Source organism: Tursiops truncatus, chromosome 4 (genome assembly GCF_011762595.2).
Source record: "Tursiops truncatus isolate mTurTru1 chromosome 4, mTurTru1.mat.Y, whole genome shotgun sequence".
NCBI lineage: Eukaryota > Metazoa > Chordata > Mammalia > Artiodactyla > Delphinidae > Tursiops > Tursiops truncatus.
In genome coordinates, this window is record NC_047037.1 from 74,230,453 (window position 1) to 74,252,897 (window position 22,445).

General features: G+C 46.3%; 1 protein-coding gene across 16 annotated transcripts in view; it reads right to left on the reverse strand.

The window, feature by feature from the left end:
• KALRN (kalirin RhoGEF kinase) overlaps positions 1-22,445 on the reverse strand; it is a 645,891-nt gene that overhangs the window by 101,275 nt on the left and 522,171 nt on the right. Inside the window, exon 1 of one of the 16 annotated variants that reach the window (XM_033855742.2) lies at positions 14,824-15,169. The exons of 11 other annotated variants lie outside the window; for them this stretch is intronic. In XM_033855742.2, the coding sequence (XP_033711633.1) occupies positions 14,824-14,908 (85 nt within the window). In that variant the 5' untranslated portion in view covers positions 14,909-15,169. Of the gene's footprint in view, positions 1-14,823; positions 15,170-22,445 lie in introns of those variants that run through there. 4 more of the 16 variants (XM_073804146.1, XM_073804145.1, XM_073804148.1 and 1 more) reach the window with 4 other exon arrangements.

The window sequence follows — 22,445 nt, forward strand, 5'->3', positions numbered from 1 at the left end:
CTTCCTTACCCCTCCAGGAGAGCTGGCCATGCTGTCCCCTGAGCACGTGCAACAGAAGAGGCAGGAGGACTTCAGCTGTCCTTAAACTCACTGCCGTTTCTCATTAGAGCAAGGGGCCTATGGGTCAACAGGGACGAGGCCTGCTGGCTGGCCTCCCCAGCACAGGAGCACCCCAGATTTCCCAGCTTTGTGAGCTGAAACCCTGCCCCTGCTCAATCTCTAGCCTCACCCCCACCCCAGGGGTGGGTCCTAAAATAACTGGAATATTTTATTCCCTGGGCCACGGGGATTAAGTCAAGGACGGTCACATGGCCTGACTCCACACAGGTCCCAAGGGAGTCAATTTGGGGGACTTTTGACTTCCTCCTACCTGCTGAATATGAAGGTCTATAAGTGAGTTTCACTCTTGGAAAAAGTAATCTCAAATCTAACCAATAATACGTTTAACCAAAATGTCAAGTTTCTTTGTTTTTGTCTAATAGTGATAAATACGGTTTCTGAATACAAGACGCTCTCATTGGTTGCTAAGGACAGAAGAGAAATTTCTAAGCCATAAATGGAAGATCAGGTATTTACCAGAGCGGATCAGGTAACTGCAGTAATTCAAGGAACACATCCAAGCTGATCAACTTTGGACACGAATATAGGATAATGGCACAAACTAAACAAATAAATATAAAGGTCTTTAGTGGTGACCTGCTGAAAAACTGCTTAAGAATTCAACACGCTGGCCAGGTGTAGGCAGGAGACCTTTTACCTCTTAAGAAAAACTGTCATCCTGAATCAGCCCTAGGACTCACCAGATCAGCAACTTGTTTTGAACAAGGACGCTCCCAGGGATCAAAAATTAGGCAAAAGGCCAGTAATTAGAGGTGTAATAAGTTACAAGTCTGTTTTCCTGGAAAGCTTTGAAAAATATTCACTAATCCTCCACCCCACTTAATGGTCCATCTCAAATTACTGCCCTGTAAGTCAGAGAAATATCTGACAATGAGAAAGAATATTATTGTTCATAATAATAACAGCATTTATTGAGTGCATTCTATGTGCCAGAAAGCTAAGATTATACTAGGTGATGTACACACACACTCCAGTAAATACCTGTATTTTCCCAAGTATAAGGATGAGGAAATTAATATAAGGAAGCTAAGTAACTAGACTAATGTAATTTAGTAAATTCTAATGCCAGGATGGGAACTCAGTCTGACCCTCTCTAACCCACAGTCTCCCCTTAGAGACCTGAGCTCAACAGAGAACCGCCCTCAAAAATCCTGCTCGTTTACTTACAGAAAATGACAGAGGAGCACAAGAGAGCTAAATGGCCCATGTTCCCTTCCTAGACAAGTCCCTTTTGTAAGACTAACCCGGACACTGTCACAAAGTGCTAGAATCCCAGCTCTAGAAGCTTTGTGATCTGGGTCTCCTCTCAAGCGCACGCCAGGGCATTTTGGAAAGGCACATACGCTCCACATGGCGTCTCCAAACCTGCCTCTGTTTGTTAGAGAGCAAACAGAAAAATAAGATTGTCCTATCTGAGTCACAATCTGATACCATTCTAGAAATGGCACATAGGTATGTATGAATTTTATGGTGTAGGATGCTAATTATGACTATAAACACAAATTGGAGGTGTGACTAAGTTATAATAAGAAATATTTTACAAACCAAACCAGTTTCAATCCTTTGCATTTGCATATTTTTATACTAAAATTTTTTTTAGTATAAAAATGTGCAAAGCTATTCTACCAACAGAATTACAGACACTGCCTCTGTCCTGTCTCTGAGATATGTACACATTGAAAGAGAAAAAGATGCAAACCCAACAAAGATGCACCCCAGACAATGAAACAAGGGCTGAAATCTATACAATACAATGTGTAGATTGTATCTCATGAACCTGGGATTGGTGACTTTGGAATAAGAGGCAAGAGTGAGCACATAATTGTGGCATAATGCTTGGCAGGAAGCCACGGTAATTACAAAGCCAGGTGAGCTATGTCGCTGATACTTTACAGTGGGAGGAAACCAAGAGGGTGGAGAATTTGGCTGACTTTCTCCCAGGGACCCAGCCAAGCTAGGATAAACCCCAGTCATCCTGTGGGATGACTATACTTCTCCCCACCCTGAACTCCTCCACTTCTCCCCCCAGGGCTGATCTGGTCTTTTGGGGAGACTTGCCCACCTACTCTTCTAACTCCTACAACACACACACACACACACACACACACACACACACACACACCACACACACACACACACACACACACACACACACACACACACACACACACACACACACACACCCTGAGAATAGACCAGTTTGGGGAGACTTGCCCACCTACTCTTCTAACTCCTACAACACACACACACACACACACACACACACACACACACACACACACACACACACACACACACACACACACACCCTGAGAATAGACCAGCTCTGATTTTGCTCTTGCAGTCCTCGCTTGTGTATGCTGGCAGAAGGTCACAGTTAAACTTAGACCTGACTACCTCACCATGAAGAAGCTGGGAAACTGGCTGTTTGAGGAGATCCACAGACACTCTGGGAGAGGTAGCTGATAACACTCCAAGTGGAAGCACTATTTGGTAGTCAGGGTGTCAGTTAAATCGGGAAGGGGATATAATTTCCAAACCAAAGCACAAAGAAACAGGGACTTAAAAATTAGAAAGGCTGGGAATAACCCCAGAGGGTTACTGAGGTCTTCGCCCACCTTCACACAGAATCCAAGTAAACAAATAGGATTGTCCGTTTTTTAAACCCTTTGTGGAATGGGAACCGGAAAAGGTCTCAGAACTCCACTGAGTACACTGACCCGCATGTTGTAGAGTCAAGTCTACAGCACTGCTGACGAGGTTCCCTCTGACTCAGTTGAAACCTGTCCTCATGTGTGATTGGGGGTGTATCCCTATAGGAGGTGGCAGCTGTGGATGGCAACACCTCAGAGCAGAAACTAGAGCCGGGGGGGAAGCCCAAGGTGGGTAATGGTGAATGGGAATCTGGCCCTTCCCATCTGGATCCCAGTGTCAAGCTATGTAGGAACATGACAGCTCCCTAGGACTCAGGTCATGAAGTAGGAAGTGAGGGACTCGGCAATGATCCCTTATGGACACAGTACAGGTTCCCCCCAGGTGCTTGGGAACCAAAGAACGGCACATGAGCTCTTGAAGCAAGCCAGTGTCAAGCAAGGTGACCTCCATAAACTGTCTCACTTTATGCTTCTTTTACTCTACTTCCCTGTGTTCTCCCATGATATTTAGCAAAACCTTCTGGAAAGACCCTTTAAATGTGGTCCACTTGGGGACCAGAAGAATGGCAGTAACAGACTTTCAGTACTTACGTCAGTTCCTCACACAAGGTCCCTTTTGCCCCAGTGTAACTTCTACCTCCTCCCCTCTCCCTCCAACCGATACGCTCACAGTGCCCTCTGGGAGCACTTACAAAGATCTGTGTGTGTGTGACAGAGAGATCTGCTGCCCTCTCGAAACTGTAAATTTACAAGGGCAAGGCCACACCCACTTTGTTCACTGGCTGATTGCCAATGATCCCCCAGTGTTGGAGGAGTCAGAGATGACCAGCCCAGGAAACTTTGAGTAAGGTACCCAGAACACTGTGGCAGCCACAAACCTCCCTGGGTCGTCTGGGAGGGCTTCATGGGACCCTGATTAGACTGGAGCACACTGGCTATCCAGGCCTGGCTTCGGATCAACCTTGACCTTCCATAAGGCCTGGAAGGTCATAGGAAGATCCCATGACATGTCTAAAGAAGGTCCCCCATATAGCCTTGCCTCACTTGGAGACTCCAGGCCAGTGGAACAGATCCTGATTTTGTCAGGACCTGTGGAACCTAGCCCTCAGCTCTAGGTTCTGGGAATCCAGCTGTGATTTCAGAGTGGTAAAGTTCCCCCACAATCCGTCTAGACATTTAGAAACACCAGATGCAAGTGGCCACTGTAGGGTAGATTCCTATGGGAGCAGATCTAGAGCAGGTGGCTAGGACATAGTTTCAGGAACCTGAGAGCGATTTCTGATTCACTGGGATCCCTGCCCCCCCAGATTCCTTCCAAAGAGCTGGATTTCCCAGAAGACTTGATCCAGTGCTTCTACCCTCTCCATCTCTCCCCCCTCAAAAAAAAGGGCAGGACTATTCTACATTTCACTGTCTTCTCTGTAAAGGTATAAGCAATATGCTACAGACAGAATGATACCATTTTACTCATTACCAGCTCAGACTTCAGGCAAGTCTTTTGTCTTTTCCAAAGTGCTCTTCTCATGGATAAAACTGAGATCTTTATGTTCTGCGATGCTGTAAAGTTCTAGTGTTCTATGATGCCATACAAACAAGGCGTGCTATATATTCAACTCTCCCTACACAAATAGGGAGATGGTCCCAATAGCCTGTAGAGCACTGCACTCTGCCAGGCGCTCGGTGATGCCTCAGGAGGGCAAAAACGGGACGAGAAATGCTGTTCAGAATGAATCAAACACTCAAACGTCACTCAGCGAAATGGCAAAACGAACTTGCCCGAGTTCAGCCAGGAGCTGCATGCACCCACCTAGTCATGCCTTCTCTGGACCTCGGTCCTGAGTCAGAGCAGCGGGCTCCCTCCGCCCCATCTTATCCCTGAGACCCTGGGGACAGGCAGGCCAGCCACACTTCTCATGTCATATGAAGAGGCAGGACAGGAGTGAAGTCCGTCAGCTGGGGGTTAGACAGCTGGGAGACGGTAGCGCGTTGTCAGTCTTCCTGTTCACTATTCTTTTCAGCACTTCCCCACCTTCTGTTCCTAAAATCTGGCGAATCTGTGCTCCATGAGGAGAACTTGCAATTTCAGTCCTGTTTGTTTCCTCACAAACTACGTTGCTCAGAAAGGAAAATGTATAACTGCTTTGCTTGAAATTTTCAGTGGAGAATGCCCATGGGCATCTTTAAGCATCAGAGAGACTGCCATCCTCCTGTAATTATGCAGGGGCTGCAGGACAGCCTTGGATTGGCCCTGGAATGGGGTGAAAGTTTCTAACTCTATATCCTTTCCACTCCGGCACATCAATGTATCATGGACTATAAAGTCTAGGACAGCTCCATGTAAAGGAAATACAATGCAAGCCACAAATGTGAGCCACGTGTCTTATATAAAAAATAAAATTATATAATTTTATATCATTTAAAATCTTCTAGTAGTCACAGTAAAAAAGTAAAAACAAACAGGTACAATGAAGTGTAATATACTGTATTTCACCCACTATGTCCAAAATATGATCATTTCAATATGTAATGAATATAAAGATTACTGAGCTACTTTACATTTTCTGTACTAAATCTTTGAGATCTGGTATGTAATTTATACCGACAGTACAGCTCCATATGGACCCCCCTCATTTCAAGTCTGCAATAGCCACACATGGCTAGTGGCTACAGAATTAGCACAGCCGGAGAAGGCAGGTCTCACCTCTCCTCTGTGGTCCCCTGCACATCCCTGCTGCTTTGCTCACACTATGTACTGAGCCCTTTAAAAGCCCCTGTAGGGCCCAGAGACAACCCTACGTCTCCTGAGAAGTCCTCCCAGATCACCCCAGGCACTGTGCTCTCATCAGCTTCTGCAGAACTATTTTAGTCAGAAATCAGGCAGGACCTTGAAGCATCTTTCCTCTTATTGTCTTCAGCAACTGTTTTCCTTTTTTTGGTCATTATTTACTGTTTCATGCTTATGGGGCAGCTCCCAAGTTGGACTGCAAGATCTTCAGGGGCATGGACACATCTTAAATTCTCTATGGTTGCTAGTCTAATACCTGCCACATGGTACTCAAATATTTGGGGGTCAATACAAAATATGCTCAGCTCAATTTCTCATATGATTAAGGAACTAATGAAATCATTTGAATGTGATAGTTGGCACAATTCCACAGAGACGTCTATATACTCATTCATGCTAAATAATCCAGCGCTGACACAGCACTCACCATGTGCCAGTTCTAGGTGATTCACGTATGTCAACCCATCTAAGCCTTGTAAAAACTCCGTGACTAGGTTCCGTCATCCTTTCCATCTTCCAGACAAGGATACTGAGGCAGAGTTTATGTAACTCGCACAAAGTCACACAGGTAACTGGCAGAACTGGGATTCAAACTCGTTCTGGCCCCAGAGTCCAAGCTCTTAATCATCATGATCTATTGCCTCTCAATCCAGAACCACCCGCAAGATGAATTTTTTTACACCTGCTTATCAGTACGTAGCTTAAGCATCAAAAGCGTTCAGCCAGCATATTTCCTTATCTAAAAAGAATTAAGTTAATTCAGAAAATGCAAACAGAAGTAAACAATAGGAGAGACATGAAATTCCTGGTCCCAGAGGATGTTTCTCATAAATCCTCTTTAAACAAAGAACAGTACACTCTTCCTTTCAAAGGGTATAAAATTGGGGATAACTGGCAACAACTAGGTCTTGAAATCTGGGATGTCCTTTCATTTAGGACCTCCGCTTCAAGGGATTTTATCCTAAGGAAGTAATTATAGGTGTGTGTTAAGACTTAACTAGAAGAATGCTCATTACAATATTGTTGATAATAGCAAAATTAGAAACAACCAAAAATAGGGAGGTTGAAAATAAAAACAAGCCATATTTACACATGATAAAATGAGCACCTCGTAGTATGTTGATAAACCAGCTCTCTGAATAAAACGAAAAACCTTGATTTGTGGTGTCTGGTAACATTCTTAGTATAACTACTCCCACCACGGCTGATTTCAAGCTACCAATGGCTTAGCCACTGAATATTTAACAATCCCAACCTGAGCGGAGCTGGCATATCACTGAATGCATCCACAAAAACGTCGTGGAAGTTGTTTAGTATGTTATGAGAAAAAAGTTTGTAACACTACTACCCTATTTCTGGAAAAAATACACACATGGAAAAAAACTAAAAGGATATATTTAAAATGTTAACAGAGCTCTCTCTAGGTAATGGGATTTTATTTTCATTTATCTGTATTTTCAAATGTTTTCCCAATGTTTATGTATGATTTTGCTAGGCAGATAAAAAAAAAAAAATCAAGGCTCTCTTTCCCAGTAACAATAATTTTGAAATGACCTATCTTTGGAGGCATGTCTCAAAAAGAGAAATCCCTGGACCTACTCATGAAGGCAACTGCACAATTAGAAGTCTCAGAAGTGAGGAGATTCCTAACACCACGTAAGCAAGAAAAGGCTGAGGGAGTAAAACATGCAGCTCTAGCCCCGTGCACACTGGTCTCACGGGGGAGAGGGCTAAGTCGTACCCCTCCCGTGGGGTGAAATATAGCTCGCGGAAAGGAAAGGTGGGGTGTAGGGAGTGGAGATTCGTAAACTCCACAACAAGAATCTGCCTGTACAGTCTGATTCTGGAAAGATCTACTTCTTAGCCCAGGGGTCTTCCTCATCCCTTCTCACCAAATTTTAGCCATTATATTAAATCAGTACCAACAATTGCCAAGTTCAATTCTTGTCTACAGCGAAACCCTTTGTAGCCACTAAAAAGATCCTGGAAATGCATCTCTATGGAAAGACGTTCCGAAGATTAAGTGAAATCATGTTTTAAGGCAGAATATATTTATAAATATGAACCCATTTATTTTAAAAGGGGTAAACATATAGAAAAGGATACATTAAGTGATTAAGTAGTTGTTACGAGGTAGGTAGGATTATGCTACAAAGTTATGCTTTTATGGTCTTTTTTGTTTGCCTAACTTTTGATTTTTTTCTGAAGTAAGCATAGTTACCTTTTAAGAGTCTGAGGAAAATGAACATAAGAGGGAAGGAGTCTTAAATGGGAAGAACGTTGCCACAACTACCCTTACTTGGCCCTAGGTGCTGAAGGTTTCAGGGAAGGTGTAGGTAATTCCTAATTCCAACCTTGTCCCTGTCACCCCCGACCCTCCTGGCAAGTAACAGTGAGTGGTAAGGGCCTCCCCCACTTCTCAAAGCAGAATCCCCAGGAAGCAGGTCACAGACACCCTTGCTGGAGCCGGGGGAAAGGAGGAGGAAGGTGGGGAGGGTGGAGAGGAGAGAAAAGAACAAACCGAAAATATGAAGCCTCCTGGAGGGCTTGTTAAAACACAGACCGCTGGCGCTAACTCCGGAGTTTGAGTCAATGGGGCCAAGAATCTGCATTTCCAACATTTTCTCCAGTGTTAACCACTCTTGGAGAACTTCTGCTCTAAGCAGAGAAAGGAGATGAGGAGGCAGCACGCAGGTGTGAGCCTGACATCCAAAACCTGTGCAGAAGTGAAGTGTTTGCAATTCTTTTTAACAGTGAGGCTTGATTCTCTTTTGGATGGGGAAAGATAATATCCCTTTCTCCCTGGGGGCAATAATGGAGATGCTGATGGTGGGAGAGCAGAAACTGGGACTGTCCTGAGAGCCTTTTGCACACCAGGTGCTGTAAGAGACCAAACAGATGCCTACAACTAATCCTACCCCAAGGAGAGCAAGTACCTGCATACAGAGATGTTTTATGAGGCACGGTTTCAACCGAGCAGCGGAAGGGGTTTCCCTTCCTTTCAATCTGCTAGTTTCCTCACTATGGTCTCCAGCAAAGCAAGAAGAATGTGAAAGGACCTGTTGCATAACTCTGATCTTTGCTCTTTCACCGGCTAAAGCCAACCTGGCAGCCTCTTGGCTGCCTTGCAGCTGTAACCAGGGCTCACCTCCTTGCAGGAAGTATAACACAGAAGGTTCTGTCAACCTCAAAAGAGGAACTCCATTAGTCACTGAATAGACCAAGCAGGGGGGCCAAGCTACCCATGTTTCCCAACCACAAGGAATACACAAGATAATGGCCAAACCTCAGAGAATGTCCAGAACCTTGGGGGCTGCTGTGGGCAGGTCATGACTTTTACCTAGGCAAAAACAGCCTGAAGAGGTGCAAAGCTTTGCAAATGAAGGGTGTGCAACAAACGTTGGCTGATGGGATCAGAAAAATGGCTCTCGATTAGATTGTTAGCCAAAGTCAAGGGGCAGGCAGGAAGGGATGTCTTTTTACATAACATAGGTTTTCAGGACCTAAACTTCAATCCTGGTGTAGCCATGTTCCAATTCTTGTACACTGTGTTTCCCCTCAGAGAAGACTAACTTGAGGATGCTTCGGGTATCTTGCCAGTACCTTCTCTCAGATGTTCTTTTACATAACCACAGTGATTATAATACTAGAAGCATTGTATCTTTTTAAAATTTTTAATTGGTTTAATTTAAAAAAAAGGAGATCCCTATCGTACTTATAGATCACAAGCTTTCTTTCCCCACCGAGGCAACTCTACAGCGCTGAGGCACAGCTGACAATGGTTTGAACCAAGACCATTAAATTGCTTAGGAATGTAGATTTGCAGCATTACCACCTAGAAGACCCACAGATATTTAGCTGTGAGTCCCCTGAGTATGGGTTCTATGTTTAGTATTCCCAACTACTGTCACCGTTACTAGCTAACCTTTTTAAAGCACTTTATATGCCTGGTGCTACGCTAAGCCCTTTACATACATTGTCTTAACTAATCCTCACGGCAGCCCAATGGGGTCAGTGCCGTTATGATTCCCATCCATTCTCCCCCAGTATCCAGCGCAGGGCTGGCAGGCAGTCAGCACATAAACATTTGTCAAATGGATTAAAACACTGTGTGTTACATAAAAACCAGTGACTTTCAAAAACGGAATGATAGGAATGTATTTCATTGATTCATTTCCACCTGAAAGGGTACACTTCCTGAGAAGAGACAAGAAAGAAAGGCGGGGAAAGGGGCCCTTGGAATGAAATTGAACCAGAGGGGAAAACATGGACAGATATTTACGAAGAACAATGTGCAGAAACTGCTCTGGGAAAGACAGAGGTGTGACTGCGGTCTCTGCCTTCTGTGGCCTTGGGACCGAACAGCCACTGAAGGCAGAGCAGGGAGGTCCAGATCTCAGTGGCTCCAGGCAATGCAATCGTCCCCCAGAATCACAGATCATTCCACAGTTAACACCCCAGTTCCAGCTTGGGGTCAGCCTCTACCCTTCTAAGTTGGGCTCGTCTAGAGTAAGAGAAACCGCATGCCCAGGAAGACAAAAATGGAGTTACAGAAAGAAGGCTGGAAAAGGGCTCTAGGTCTGACTCTGCTACTAAATGGCTGGATCTCAGTTTCCTCCTGTAGAAAAAAAGATCTATTAAATAATCTCTGAGATTGCTTCCAGTTCTAACTTCCCACGGTACAGCCCCTTCTGCTTGAGAAGCCCCGCTCAGCTTTTAGACCCATGCTCTTCCGAGGGCATGGAAAAGCTGGGCCTTGGTCTGAAGGAGAGGGCAGGCCGTGCAGCCACTCACATTCACTGCAAAGGAAAAGCACTTCAAAAGGATGGGGAGTCTTTTTAGGGCAGAAGAGAAGCACCAAGATTCAGGAGGAACTTCATCAAGTACAATACCAAAAACACTGCTCCAGACTAAGGTAGGCTTACAGCATTTGGGGGCTCCGAAGTGAATACCCCACGTTCACTTTAGAAAAAACAAAACCAAACCAGAAACCTTTTATTTTGAATAAAAACACAGAGTCTGAGTTTTTATCTTTTTATCTCAGGTTAGGACTTACCAACCTGTAGCCCATGGAACCCCTGGGGTGACACGCCTACAGCATGATCAGTGATTGCTGGACCCACAGTTGTACCAAAAGAGGACATTTGGCTTCCGCGTCCAACCTCCTCCACCCCAACCAAATTCATACACTCCTATTTCTACTAGGCTACATTATGACTGGAAGGCAGGGAATAATTGAGATTCTTGTTACTACCCACTGGTCAAAGAATCAGGTATGGGAAGAAAACCATAATATCTAGGTCGGCAACAGGACGTATGTGTGGAAATTCTCCCCAGATTAAGGTATATCCCTGGGAGGCAGAGAAAATCTAGAGAGAGATACAATGGACAAACATACACGCTAAATGGTCAATTCAATTTTCATAGTGGTAAAGGCACTTCCTGGAAGATAAAGAAATAAAAAGGGATGTATACCTCAAGGCCCCAAGGCTTCTCTGACCCTTGGGTGGTTAACTAAAGTAAACAAAAGTGAATGTCACTTTTGTTCCTCTCTGAGGTTACCAACACCTTTCTAAAGGAACTTGGTATCATGGTTTCACACATTAAATTCCGTTTATAAAATGAGCTGTATTAATTCATGGGCCAAAGAAGGAATATTCACATCCAGTCATAAGATTCCTGCTTAGTGATTCTGGGGAAACGTAGGGGGGAAAAAAAGAAATTATAGATAAGGATGACTCGGGATGCCCTGTAATCCCCCATAACTCTTACCCATACCCTGTGATGTCAGCCCCAATCGCCCCTGTGGCGAAAGAGCCATGGGACTGTGATCCCAGCAACTCTCCTGTGAGCTTACTTGGCCTGGATAAGTCGCCACCCTTTCCTCTCTTCGCTTCTGAGACAGTCTTCTGAACCAGGTACTGTCTCACAGTACAAATGGGGAGATGTGACGACACATGGGCTTGAGAGGCAAGGACAATGATACAACAGTAAGAGAGTATAAATAAATGCCATGCACACTGTGGAGAAGCAGAGGAGGGCAACAGTCAGGAAAGGTTTCCAAGAAGGGACTTTTGTCCATATACCCAAAGTTAATTGACTAGAAAATTAAAGGCTCTAAAACTGGCTTCCAACTCTCAAGGTCTGAAACGTCTCTAGGCTCCATGATCTAAGAAGTCACAAATTCTGGTCTGTAGCACATGACTTGGCAACCCTCCAGGTGACTTGAAATCCTTTCTGTCACTCGGAAACAAGTTGCTTTTTCAAATTGTAAGATCACTAAAGGAGAACCCAGAATGGATTTCAGGTACAGAGGAAAGTCGAAGTAGTCAAAGAAATCCTGAAACTTCCCACAGGGCGTGACGTCAGTGATGAATCACCCTTCAGACACACACATGCCACTATTTCATGTCTGGCTATTTTCCACTTCCAAAAAGGCAGTTATAAATGTATTTGCTGTCCTTCTTCCTTCTCACCCATCTCTATTTCTGTTCTACCCTTGGTTTTCAGTTTTCCTGCCCTTCAATACTTATTTCAAGGTACGGGAAGGAAGGTCATCTTTCATCAAACCCCTTTGCCACACCCATACTCAATAGAACCAAAAACTGGAACAGAAGAACACAAGAGGGTTGCCTTCCTCACTTCTCCAAATCCAAAGACAAGCTCCACTAACTTCGTCCATATTTTTCTCAAACATGATCTTTAAAGGCCACACAGGTACGTCACTAAATCCTTGACTCTTACCCTAGTGTTAACAATTACAACCACTTAGGATTCACCAGAGCAAGTCCAGGATAGCTTAGCTTTGTGTCAAAGAGAACCAGAACATTCCACTTCCTCTTGGTTCCTTTGTCCCAGGCTTTAGAAGGAGATGTCCTTTAAATGCTGAGTGACTGGAAGCCAGTTAGTCAAGGCCCCTGGACTCAGGAACCATAGTAGTGAGTTCTAAACCATTAGCTTCACAGTCATCTGTACAACCAGAGGAACTGGTTTAACTGAAAAGGGAGGCCAACCGTCCCTGGTGTAGATGCCCTGCACTCCCATCAGCCTCTCAGACTCTCGCCCGAACCCTTCTCTGTGTTGCAGTTGGGCAAGCTTCTTCCTATGGAGTTCTGGGGCTCTGGACACTGCATTCAAGCTCAGTATAAGACATTATCTTTTCAGTCTGCTTCGAATATATGCCTTCGGGCTGGGTGGGGACTCTGAGCTCTCCTTGCTGTTAGAGCAGACTCAGGGAGCCCCCGGGCAGTGCCCAGCACCTCAGACACATCATCCTGTCCAGCGGCTGCCAGGGGCTCTTGGAAGGGTGGCTGAGTCACGTCCCCCACCATCTTTCTCAGATTGGAGCCCCAGTTTTCCATCTTCACATGTTTCAGATGTGGCAAAGAATAAGGACTGAAGAGGGAGAAGGCAAGAGGCACCCGCCTTTGTTACCCTCCTTCTCCCTTTTAAGCTGCTTTCATGGCTTGGGCCTTTTGCCTCCCTCTGTCTTCAGCTGAGAGGCGATGGTCTCCTCCAGCTCTGGCTCCAGCAATGCCCCCCCCCGCCCCCGCCCCCTGCAAGCCACAGAGCCTGCAGCCACCGCTTTCCCAGTCCTGCAGACAGGAGGTGACCCAGCAGGCACCCCAAGGGGGCTCCCTGCTCCCTCCTCTCACTGCCACACGGAGGGCCCGCCAGGGCAATTCACAAACAAAGCAAAGGCTGAGAGACCCCTGGAGAATTACTCTGTAAGGGAGCTGCGGCTGCCACACATCTGGACTCAAGGAGGCAGCTGCAGGGCCTTTAGATAAGCACCGCCCACGTTCCCAAATTCTGCCTTTGGACAGGAAATGGACTCCCAAGAAATCCTGCTTGGAAACCCTTCACCATGAAAGCAGCCCAGCCTTCAGCGCAAACCCACCCACTCGGATTCCCTTTGGCCATTTCCTGCTTCCTCTCCCTTTTAATACCCCCTTGCTTCAATTCCCAGCCTTGGTTCTGAATGTTTCTGAACTAGGCTTGGATTTTTGTGAGGGTCCCTGGCCTGTTAAACTTCCTTCTCCCTCTGAATTCTGATTTTGAGAGTTAGCTACTACTCAGTTCCAAGCTATTCTAATTAAATGCAGGATTGAGAGAATCTGACGCTGAAATTATGAACCTTAATGACTTGGGGAAAGGTCCTTCAGATTTAATTAGTTTTTGTAGTCTCCTATCTGCTCAGGATGGAGAATTTGTCAGGGCTATGCGTGGGGTGAGCACAGAGGACTCGGTGGTCACTTGGATGAAGTTTATTCACCAGTAACTCCCAGAGAGTTCCATCAGGACTCATTAGGCGAGGATGGGTAAGGAGACTGGGGCATTGCAAATAGGGGTGGAGGCGAGACACCCAATAGGTGAAATTTTAAAAAGGCTTATGTCAAGTGAGAGCCTATATTCTCACTTCTAACCACACAGAAACAGAATCTCCCCCACCCTCCAAGCTGAGGTGTTAAAGTGACATGAACTGTGTTAGGAACATCTGTTAAGTCTGTCTAGGAAGGGCTCGATTTCTTTTTCAGCATTGATGACTTTCCTTCTGTCATCCTTCTCACCATCGTGTTTTGCAGGCTGATTCTGGGGAAATTAGTTGCTTCCTGCAAGTCTCCTCGACAACACTAAAATTAGCAGAATAATTAAATACAGTCTTAATTGGGTACATAGAGGGTTCTTGGTTAATTAATGAGCCAAGCTCCGGCCCAGAGCTGCAGACCCACGCTGACCTGCCAAAGCCCTGGCAGACAAAAGCCCGCTCTAGTCCCCAAAGAAAGTTGTCACTTGGCAAAAATATTTCCTGGTGTAGAGACAAGTGTCAGACATTCCTATAGCTAAGAGTCATCTGTTAACCCCGCGGCTGAGGTCCATATGTAAATGAGAGCACGAAAGTGTGACTCTGCCACTACAGGGACGCGCAGAGCTCCGAGTGGCCTCTCCCTCTCCCTTGCATCCGCGCCCCAACCCCTCTGCAGGCTGGAGCCCAGCAACCAAAGTCGCCGGTAAGTAACTGAGTTCCCAAACTTCAGCTCCGCATCCAAGTCAGAAGCTTCTTGAGAGTGGAGAGCAAGCGAAACGCTTCGTGCCGCAGAAACCGCAATGAACACAGTTGGGAGCAAACCCTCCCTTTGCCGTGCTCCCCTCCCCACCCGCATTTTCCCCAGACCGCGGTCTACTCCCCCCCACCCCGCCGCCCCATACTCAGCTTGCCCGGTCTCTGCCTAAAATGAAGGCGCAGCACCGACAGCCACTCACCTCTGCAAGGGAAGCAACAGCAGCACTTCGCCAAGAGCCACCCCAAAGAGGGACCTCGGGTGTACGCGCGGTCGCCGCCCTTCATGCTGCCGCGCGGCCCCAGCGCTCCCGCATGGCCCGGGGTGCCCGCCGCTGTGGGAGCGCAGCAGGCAGGCCACCGCGGCCCCGCGGCCCCGGAGCCAGCTCGCAACCTCGGCTGTCCCTTCCCGCCCTCCTCTCCCGCACCGCGGCAACGACTCCGACTTTCTGGGAGCCAGGGCCACCTTGGGGAGAAGGGGAGGGGCCGGTGGGGAGGGCGGCGCTGGGGGCGGAGTTCCAAAGTCCAGCTGTTTGCCCGAGTCCCGCCGGCAGCGTGGCCCAGAGCCTTATGCAAGGCCGCTCTGGCCGCCGGCACGGGGCACGCAAGGGGAGGAGGAGCGTACACAAAACAGGCGCAAAACAGGTGCTTCCCCTTTAGTGCAGCTTCCTCTCCTCAAAGGCCGCCACAATCAGCTCTGGCTTAAAATCCGCAATCCGATGAGGCCAAAGAGGTGGGAGAGAAGCAGATTTAGAAGGTTCGAGACTCAGTAGTGCTTTTTCTCTGACAGGTTCACCCCCTCCTTCTCCTCAGCCTCCGAACATGGACAGCCCCCTCTGTGTTGAAAACACCTTCACCTACGCTTTTCGTTCCTTCTTTTTAATATTTCAGGCTAATAATTAATGATAATTGTGCCTCCCCTTTTTATCGGCTCCGGGGTGGTAATGATGTTGTGGGAAAGCTCAGTATTGGAAAGAAACCAAGACGGAAGTTCAAAGCTGTTTTGTCACCTAATAGCTGTCTGACCTTAGACGAGTCATTTCACTTTTTTGATCTTCAGTTTCCTCATTTAAAAAATAAAAGAAGGAAAAAGAATTCCCGGGGCTTCCCTGGTGGCGCAGTGGTTGAGAGTCCGCCTACCGATGCAGGGGACGCGGGTTCGTGCCCCGGTCCGGGAAGATCCCACATGCCGCGGAGCGGCTGGGCCCGTGAGCCATGGCCGCTGAGCCTGCGCGTCCGGAGCCTGTGCTCCACAACGGGAGAGGCCACAGCAGTGAGAGCCCGCGTACCGCAAAAAAAAAAAAAAAAAGAATTCCCATGTTACAGGATTGCTAAGAGAATTTTAAAACACATATCCATGAAGTAGCTGTTAGAGAGATGTTTTATACTTCCAGTTGAGTGAGTGCCTACAGAGAACCTGCAGACACCTTACTCATGGTGGAAGATGTCCATTCACCACCCCCCAACCACACCCAGTGGGTCTATCATCCCTTTACTTAAACCCCTATCTGTTTCCTTTTTAAGTCTTTTCATATTTCAGGGTCAAGCTCACATTCCCCCGACCCCCCCAAGAAGCCCACCGGCACCACACCAACTAGACCTTCCCATGAACCACTGCGTTTATCACTCACAAAGCATCTCTCCCATTCCTTGGCGTCCAGATTTAGGAAAAGGGATGGCTGGAAACATACAGCACTCAAAGTAGCCCATTCATCAGGAAAAAAAAAAAAAAAAAAAAAGGAAGTTTGTAAGAGGGATAAAAACCAGAAGCTTGATCACTCAATTCCAACCTGGAAGAAAGACAGCCACAGGACAAGACTTTAAGAGTTACTAGGATTTGGGGCTTCCTTTCTCAGTTTGAACCATGCTTAGGTTTTGGCCTTATTTGTGTTGCAGCACCTGCCACATGGTTGGAACACAGTCGATGCTCAGTAAACACAGTAACACAGCTTCATGAGTAACAAGAGCTAGCATTTATTGAGCATTTATTTGTGCCAAGCAGTTTCCTGGTTGCCTTCTATACCTTAGGTCCTTTATCCACACCAAAAAACCTTATAAGGTAGGGTCCTCTTTTAAATCTGAAGAAACTAAATGAACGAATGATGATGAGGCTTCGATGCTTTAACTCTAAAGAGAAACTCTAAAAAGCTTCACCATGTAGGAAGAGCAGAACCCAAAGTCAAAATCTAACTTCTAGTTCTACCACTGCCACCTCCCTGATGGCCCCTCCTGGCAAGTGTTATATAAGAATCTCACTGTCGAGCAAGAAATGTACCCCTGGTGCTCCACATATGAAACAGCGAAATGAAAGTTCAAATTGCTCATGCAGCCCACACCCCAGATTCCGGAATGCACTGATCATCCTATTGGTCAGTCTCATCTCGACAGCTTGAATTACTGCGGGATGTGGCAACCAGTACTGTTGTCTAGTTCTCTCTTCTATATCACCAAATATAACACCCATTTTGCTGTTCCTGCAAGCCCAGAGCAGAAAATGGCCAGTACCTTCAGCCCTTCGAAAAGTGAACTTCGTTTGCTTGTGATCCACTGTCTGGATGCTATGATACAAGAGTCCATATTTGGTCTACCCACCCAATCCGCCTCCTTGAATACTTTTGGGGCACTCTCATAGGAATTCAAAAATGCTTCAAAGTTGCTTGGTGAGTAACCAGTTCCTTTTTTACTTAAACCTTCCTGTGGGCCCTTGTGTTTAAGTGACACTGGATCATCTTTCCATCATAATCTTTTGCAAGAGGCTGACAACATCATCGTGTAGAAACTGGCTTGAATTAGATGTCTGAGGAAGATTCAGCCCTTGCTTCAGAAATCAGAGTCCTGGAAACTATTAGGTAAATAATAAGCTTCGAGGATCTATTGTACAACAAAGAGAATATAGCACATATTTTATAACAACTATAAATGGAGTACAGCCTTTAAAAATTGTGAATCACTGTGTTGTACACCTGTAATTTATATAATATTGTATAACTTCAAAAAAAATCAGAATACAAGTAGACTTTAAAGTAGTCTTAGTCTCTATGAAAAGGAGCCATCAGGCATGTTTCCATTGGTCCTTATTATAACCCAGGAACCCATCCTACTGTCAACTTCAAGGCATAAAATCATTAGGAACACCTACCCATCTTGAATTGATATGGTCAGCACATTTTGGAGAATGGTTAGCCATCAATAACCCAAGAGTCCCACTGCCATCCCCGTGTGCCTTCCAGAATGATACCAGTGATGTCTACAACCCAGCGAGGAAGTCTTGAACACTACTGGGACACTGACTGATTTCAGACCAATTCATTAACTCAGCAAACACTTACTGAGTGCCTACTATATGCCAGGCTCTGTTCTAGGCACTGGGTCTACATTCACGAACAAAAACAATCCCACTCCTTGTGGAGCTAGCCACTAGGACAGATTCAACAGTGAACGTGAAAGAGAAGGGAATCAATGTCAGATATCTGACCAGGTTTTGAGTTGAGGGATTTAAGAAAATAGGTGCCTGAATCCTCTAACTTACATCTAGATGTTGTAATTGTCCTCAGGACAATATGGAGGGGATGGTAGGGAAATGGTTTTTAAACACAGATGCTTAATAGAATCATCAGGGAAGATTTTCTAAATTCTAGGTATTAGAATTTTTTTTTTTAAGGTTCTCCAGGTGATTCCAGGGTGGAACCAAGTTTAAGAACCATTGATGCCTGGGTCTTCCTCCCTCCAACCCTCTCAAGATTCAGATTAATTCCCCTTTGGGTGAGGCTGGGCATCCGTATTTTTTTAAAGCTCCTCAGGTGTTTGTAAGATGCAGTACAGTTTGAGAACCATTGGTGTGGTGTGCTGGTTCTCAAACTTGAGTGTGTATCAGAATTACCTGGATAGTGAGTTCAAACACAGATCACTGGGCCCGCTCCCAGACTTTCTGATTAAGTAGGTCTGGGGTGGGGCCTGAGGATTTGCATTGCTACAAGTTTCCAGGTGATGTTGATGTTGTTGGTGCAGGGGCCACACTTTGAGAACCATTAGTTAGCAAAGTCTCTCCCATCTGTTTGTAATCTACACCCCCTTCTCTTTGTAATAGCACCTTGATTTTTCTTTGAGGAACCAGCTCGCCTCCCTTCTCAGACCATGTCTGTGGATGTAGTTGACCTCCTCCCTCTGTCCACCCTCCACTCTAAGGATGGGCCCATGACCCGGGCTCGGCCAGCCAGCCACAGGGACTGGTTCAGATTTAGCCCATGACTCCATTTCAGCCAATGACAATAAATCGGAAGACCTTAGCAAGAACGACTGGGAAAGCAGCAGTCCCTTCCCAGAAGATGTCTGAGTTGGTGGAATGTTCATGTAAAGCAGCTGCAGGCCATCCTGCCGTAACTACATAAGCAGAAGCTGCCTGAGAATAAAGCCAACATGGGGGAAAGATGAAATGAGAGACAGGTAGCGGGTTGTGTGTGAGGTTTGATACCATCACCTGAATCCACTTTTCCTCCAAAGTCTTATCTATCCCTGGACCTTATCTGAGCCCCCCAAGTAAACATCTTCTTTTGTATAAAGCAGTTGAACCTCTATAATCTCAAGGTTTTCAAACTCCACTCCACCTACTCCCACAGTTCAGGTTAAGAACCTCTGAGCTACAGCAATATCTTTGGAGTGTTCCTAATTTCCAAACAGATGGTTCAGTCTTATTCTTATCTTTGGCAGTCTTCAGTTATGCTTCCGGTCAAAGTCTGTCTTACATGAATTAGGCTCTCTGCCTACCGATGTGTCCATTTTATCTCATCTCCATTTCCCACAACAGTGAACCCCAAAGGATTCCTGCTGGTCTCAGCCTGCACACATACTGGGCCCAGTATACCACAATGCTGGGCTTGGTACCAGGGACTAGTGGGTCTGCCCTCTCCCCCCAAGTTAGCCACAGGCTTCAGGAACGCTGGACCATGACCTCAGGCATCTGCCCTTTTCACCAACAGACATGTGTCCAATTTTGTCCTTTAGACTTATTCTCCTCAGATTTGCAGGAACTGAGTTTTTCAAAATCACATTTATCCAGATTTCTTATTGAGAGCTCAGCCCAGAGAGAGAAGGCAATAGCAACTGTGCCGCAACTCAGGCCTAGAGATTCCTGTGAGAACCTTCCTACAGCGACAAGTACAGTACACGCCTTCTCCAGAACATGCCAGGTGAGGGTTGTGGGCGTGGTTTCTGGGGACTGTGGGCAGCTCCACCCCAACCGGTCACTTACCTGCCTTTTCCTGCAGTAGTACATCTCTCTTCCAGCACCCACTCCCAGATTCTGATCCAGATTCCCATCTAGAGTTTGTAAAAAGCTCTGCACGTGATTTCAGTAAGAAGTCAGGGCAAAGGACCATGGACCTTGGGACTCTGGGATTACTTCCTGCATGGTACCTACAGAGTTTAGGGAGCACCTGGACTCAAATGTTTTCACTTTCTCAGACTCTGACATCCTCCCACGACCCGCGACACTCTCTAGTTACTAACCGCATGCTCCTTAACCCTCATCTTCCCTGTGAACTGCCTGATGGCTGATACCAGGGTGGTTCATAATTTTCCCCATATTATCCTGTCCTGGCCTCCATTTCTGACTGTGGCTTAAAACTCTGAGGTTCTTGTCAAGTACTGATCATTTATACAACAAAGAGTTGGTTTTTGAATATCTACAAGTCACTAAGTTAACCTGTATATGGGAATTTATAACGGGAAAATTATATGAGAAACAGAAATTGAATAAGACTGTTCCCTGAGCAAAGACAAGAACGAGGTGAGTTCTAGGAAAGCAGTAGGTTCAATTTTTTTGTGGCAGAAAAGGGAAACTGGAGGCAGACCAAGACTGGACATAAAGTAGAGGTTTCATCCTTGTGTGAAGAATAATAATTATCAGTGACCAGAAACACTTATTAAAATAAAGGAGGTGCAATTTGTACATTGCTCTGTATTTAATTAGAACTCCAAATACGTCTTTCAAAATTGTATAACGTCCATGTGGACAACCATTCCCAGGTTATATGTGTTATTTTAATAGTAACGTCTACAGGAAAGCATGACTGCCAGCATTATGCATAGTAATCTCTTCTCCTAACTATACCTGTTTAGTGTGGTCTAACCACTGCACGCCTGCTGGCCCCGTGGACGCCTCCATCCACCTAGCGACAGCTCCCAGACTCCAAGGACTAAACCACCGCTGAGCTCGTCCAATCTGCCTTCAACTATGCCCTGCAAAGGTGTCCCTCGCTCCCTCTCTGCCTGCCCAGCTGACAAGTGTCTGCCTCCTTCTGGCTGTCTCACTTATGCGCAAGAAGCTTAGCCTCGGCTCGCCCTCTGGTTTTCAGGAAGGAAGTACGCCTGATCACCCTCTGGACTGAACCAAGCCCCAGGAAAGGGTAGTCCAGGCGACGCTGAAAAGGCTGTGGGGTTTCACAAAGGACCCGGGTGTCTCCCCCAGAACCACCAGTGCTCATGCTTTTCTGGGGTGGATCTGCGGGCAGCCAGGACGGGTTCCTGGAGATCCGAGCTCAGCAGGAGACAAGCTATTTATCAAAGTGAGAGATGACTGCAGCTGGAGTTGCTAAAACAAACCACTCCAGGTTTATCTACTTCCAAAAACATTCACTTCTAAGTAGGTCAAAGTGCTCCCAAACTCGGACAGTCAGAAGTGCCCGTCTATCACTCTGAGTTCCCATTTGGGAAGGCTTGCCGTTGCTAAGTGTCCACTATGAGGGATGCTATTTTCATTCCAACTGTCAATGCCCCCTCCCCTCCCACAGGCAGAAGTAGCAGCTGCGGCAAGCATGTAGATTCATGGGTGCAATGAAGAGGTTTCCGACACGTTGAATGCAAAGTGGATTTTGTCTTGATGTAACTCAGGTCAATTTAAGGAAGATTTCATTAATAGGAGGGAACGTGGAAGACACTGCCCATCCTTATATTTCTGAGTTTTCAACTGTTCCAGATAAAGGAGAGGCGCTTAACCCATGTGTCCCCAGAGAAGATTTCCCAGGAAGCAGGATTTCAAGGACTTTCTCACTCAGAACTCCTAGCATCAGAACATCATTCCCTATATCCCCATCCTCAGGTTCCCCTGATAAAGCTTTGGCCGGTTTCCTCTACAGTTCTCAGGGGATGGAGGACACACTGAGCCTTGCCCTTCACACATGAACTCTCTCAGGGGTCCCTGATTCATGGTCCTTTCTCTTCCCCTCCCTCCCTCCTTCTTCCTTCCTTTCCTTCCCTCTCTCCCTTCCTTCCTATAAATATTTACAGTAACTTCTTTTATGCCAGCTACTGTTCTTGATACCAGGGACAGAGTAATGAACAAAATAGACAAAATCCCTGCACTTGTCCAGGAAATCTAGGGGGGGCAGTATGGGGAATAGACAATAAACGTTAATAAATATGTCATGTAGCACCATAATTGCAATGAGGAAGAGTAAAACAGGAAAAGGGGTACACAGTGGGATGGAAGAGGGTGGGAGTGAGGGAAGACCTCTCTAATCAGGTGACATTCAAGCAGAGATGTGAAGGAACTGTGGTGACAGCCGTCCAGGTATCTGAGGACCTGGAGTGTTCCAGGCAGAGGGAACGGAAGGGGTGGGTGCTGCATAGCAGAGTGTCTGGCTCAACTGGGGAAGAGTTCAGTCAGGCAGGCTGGTCAGGAGGTGGTAGGATTTGGTAGGAAAAATATGCCCCTCGCCACAAGGATGTCCGCACCCTAATCCTCACAAACTGTAAGTATGTCACCTTACACAGCAAAGGGGACTTTGCAGATGTGACTAAGGACCTTGGGATGGGGACGGTGTCCTGG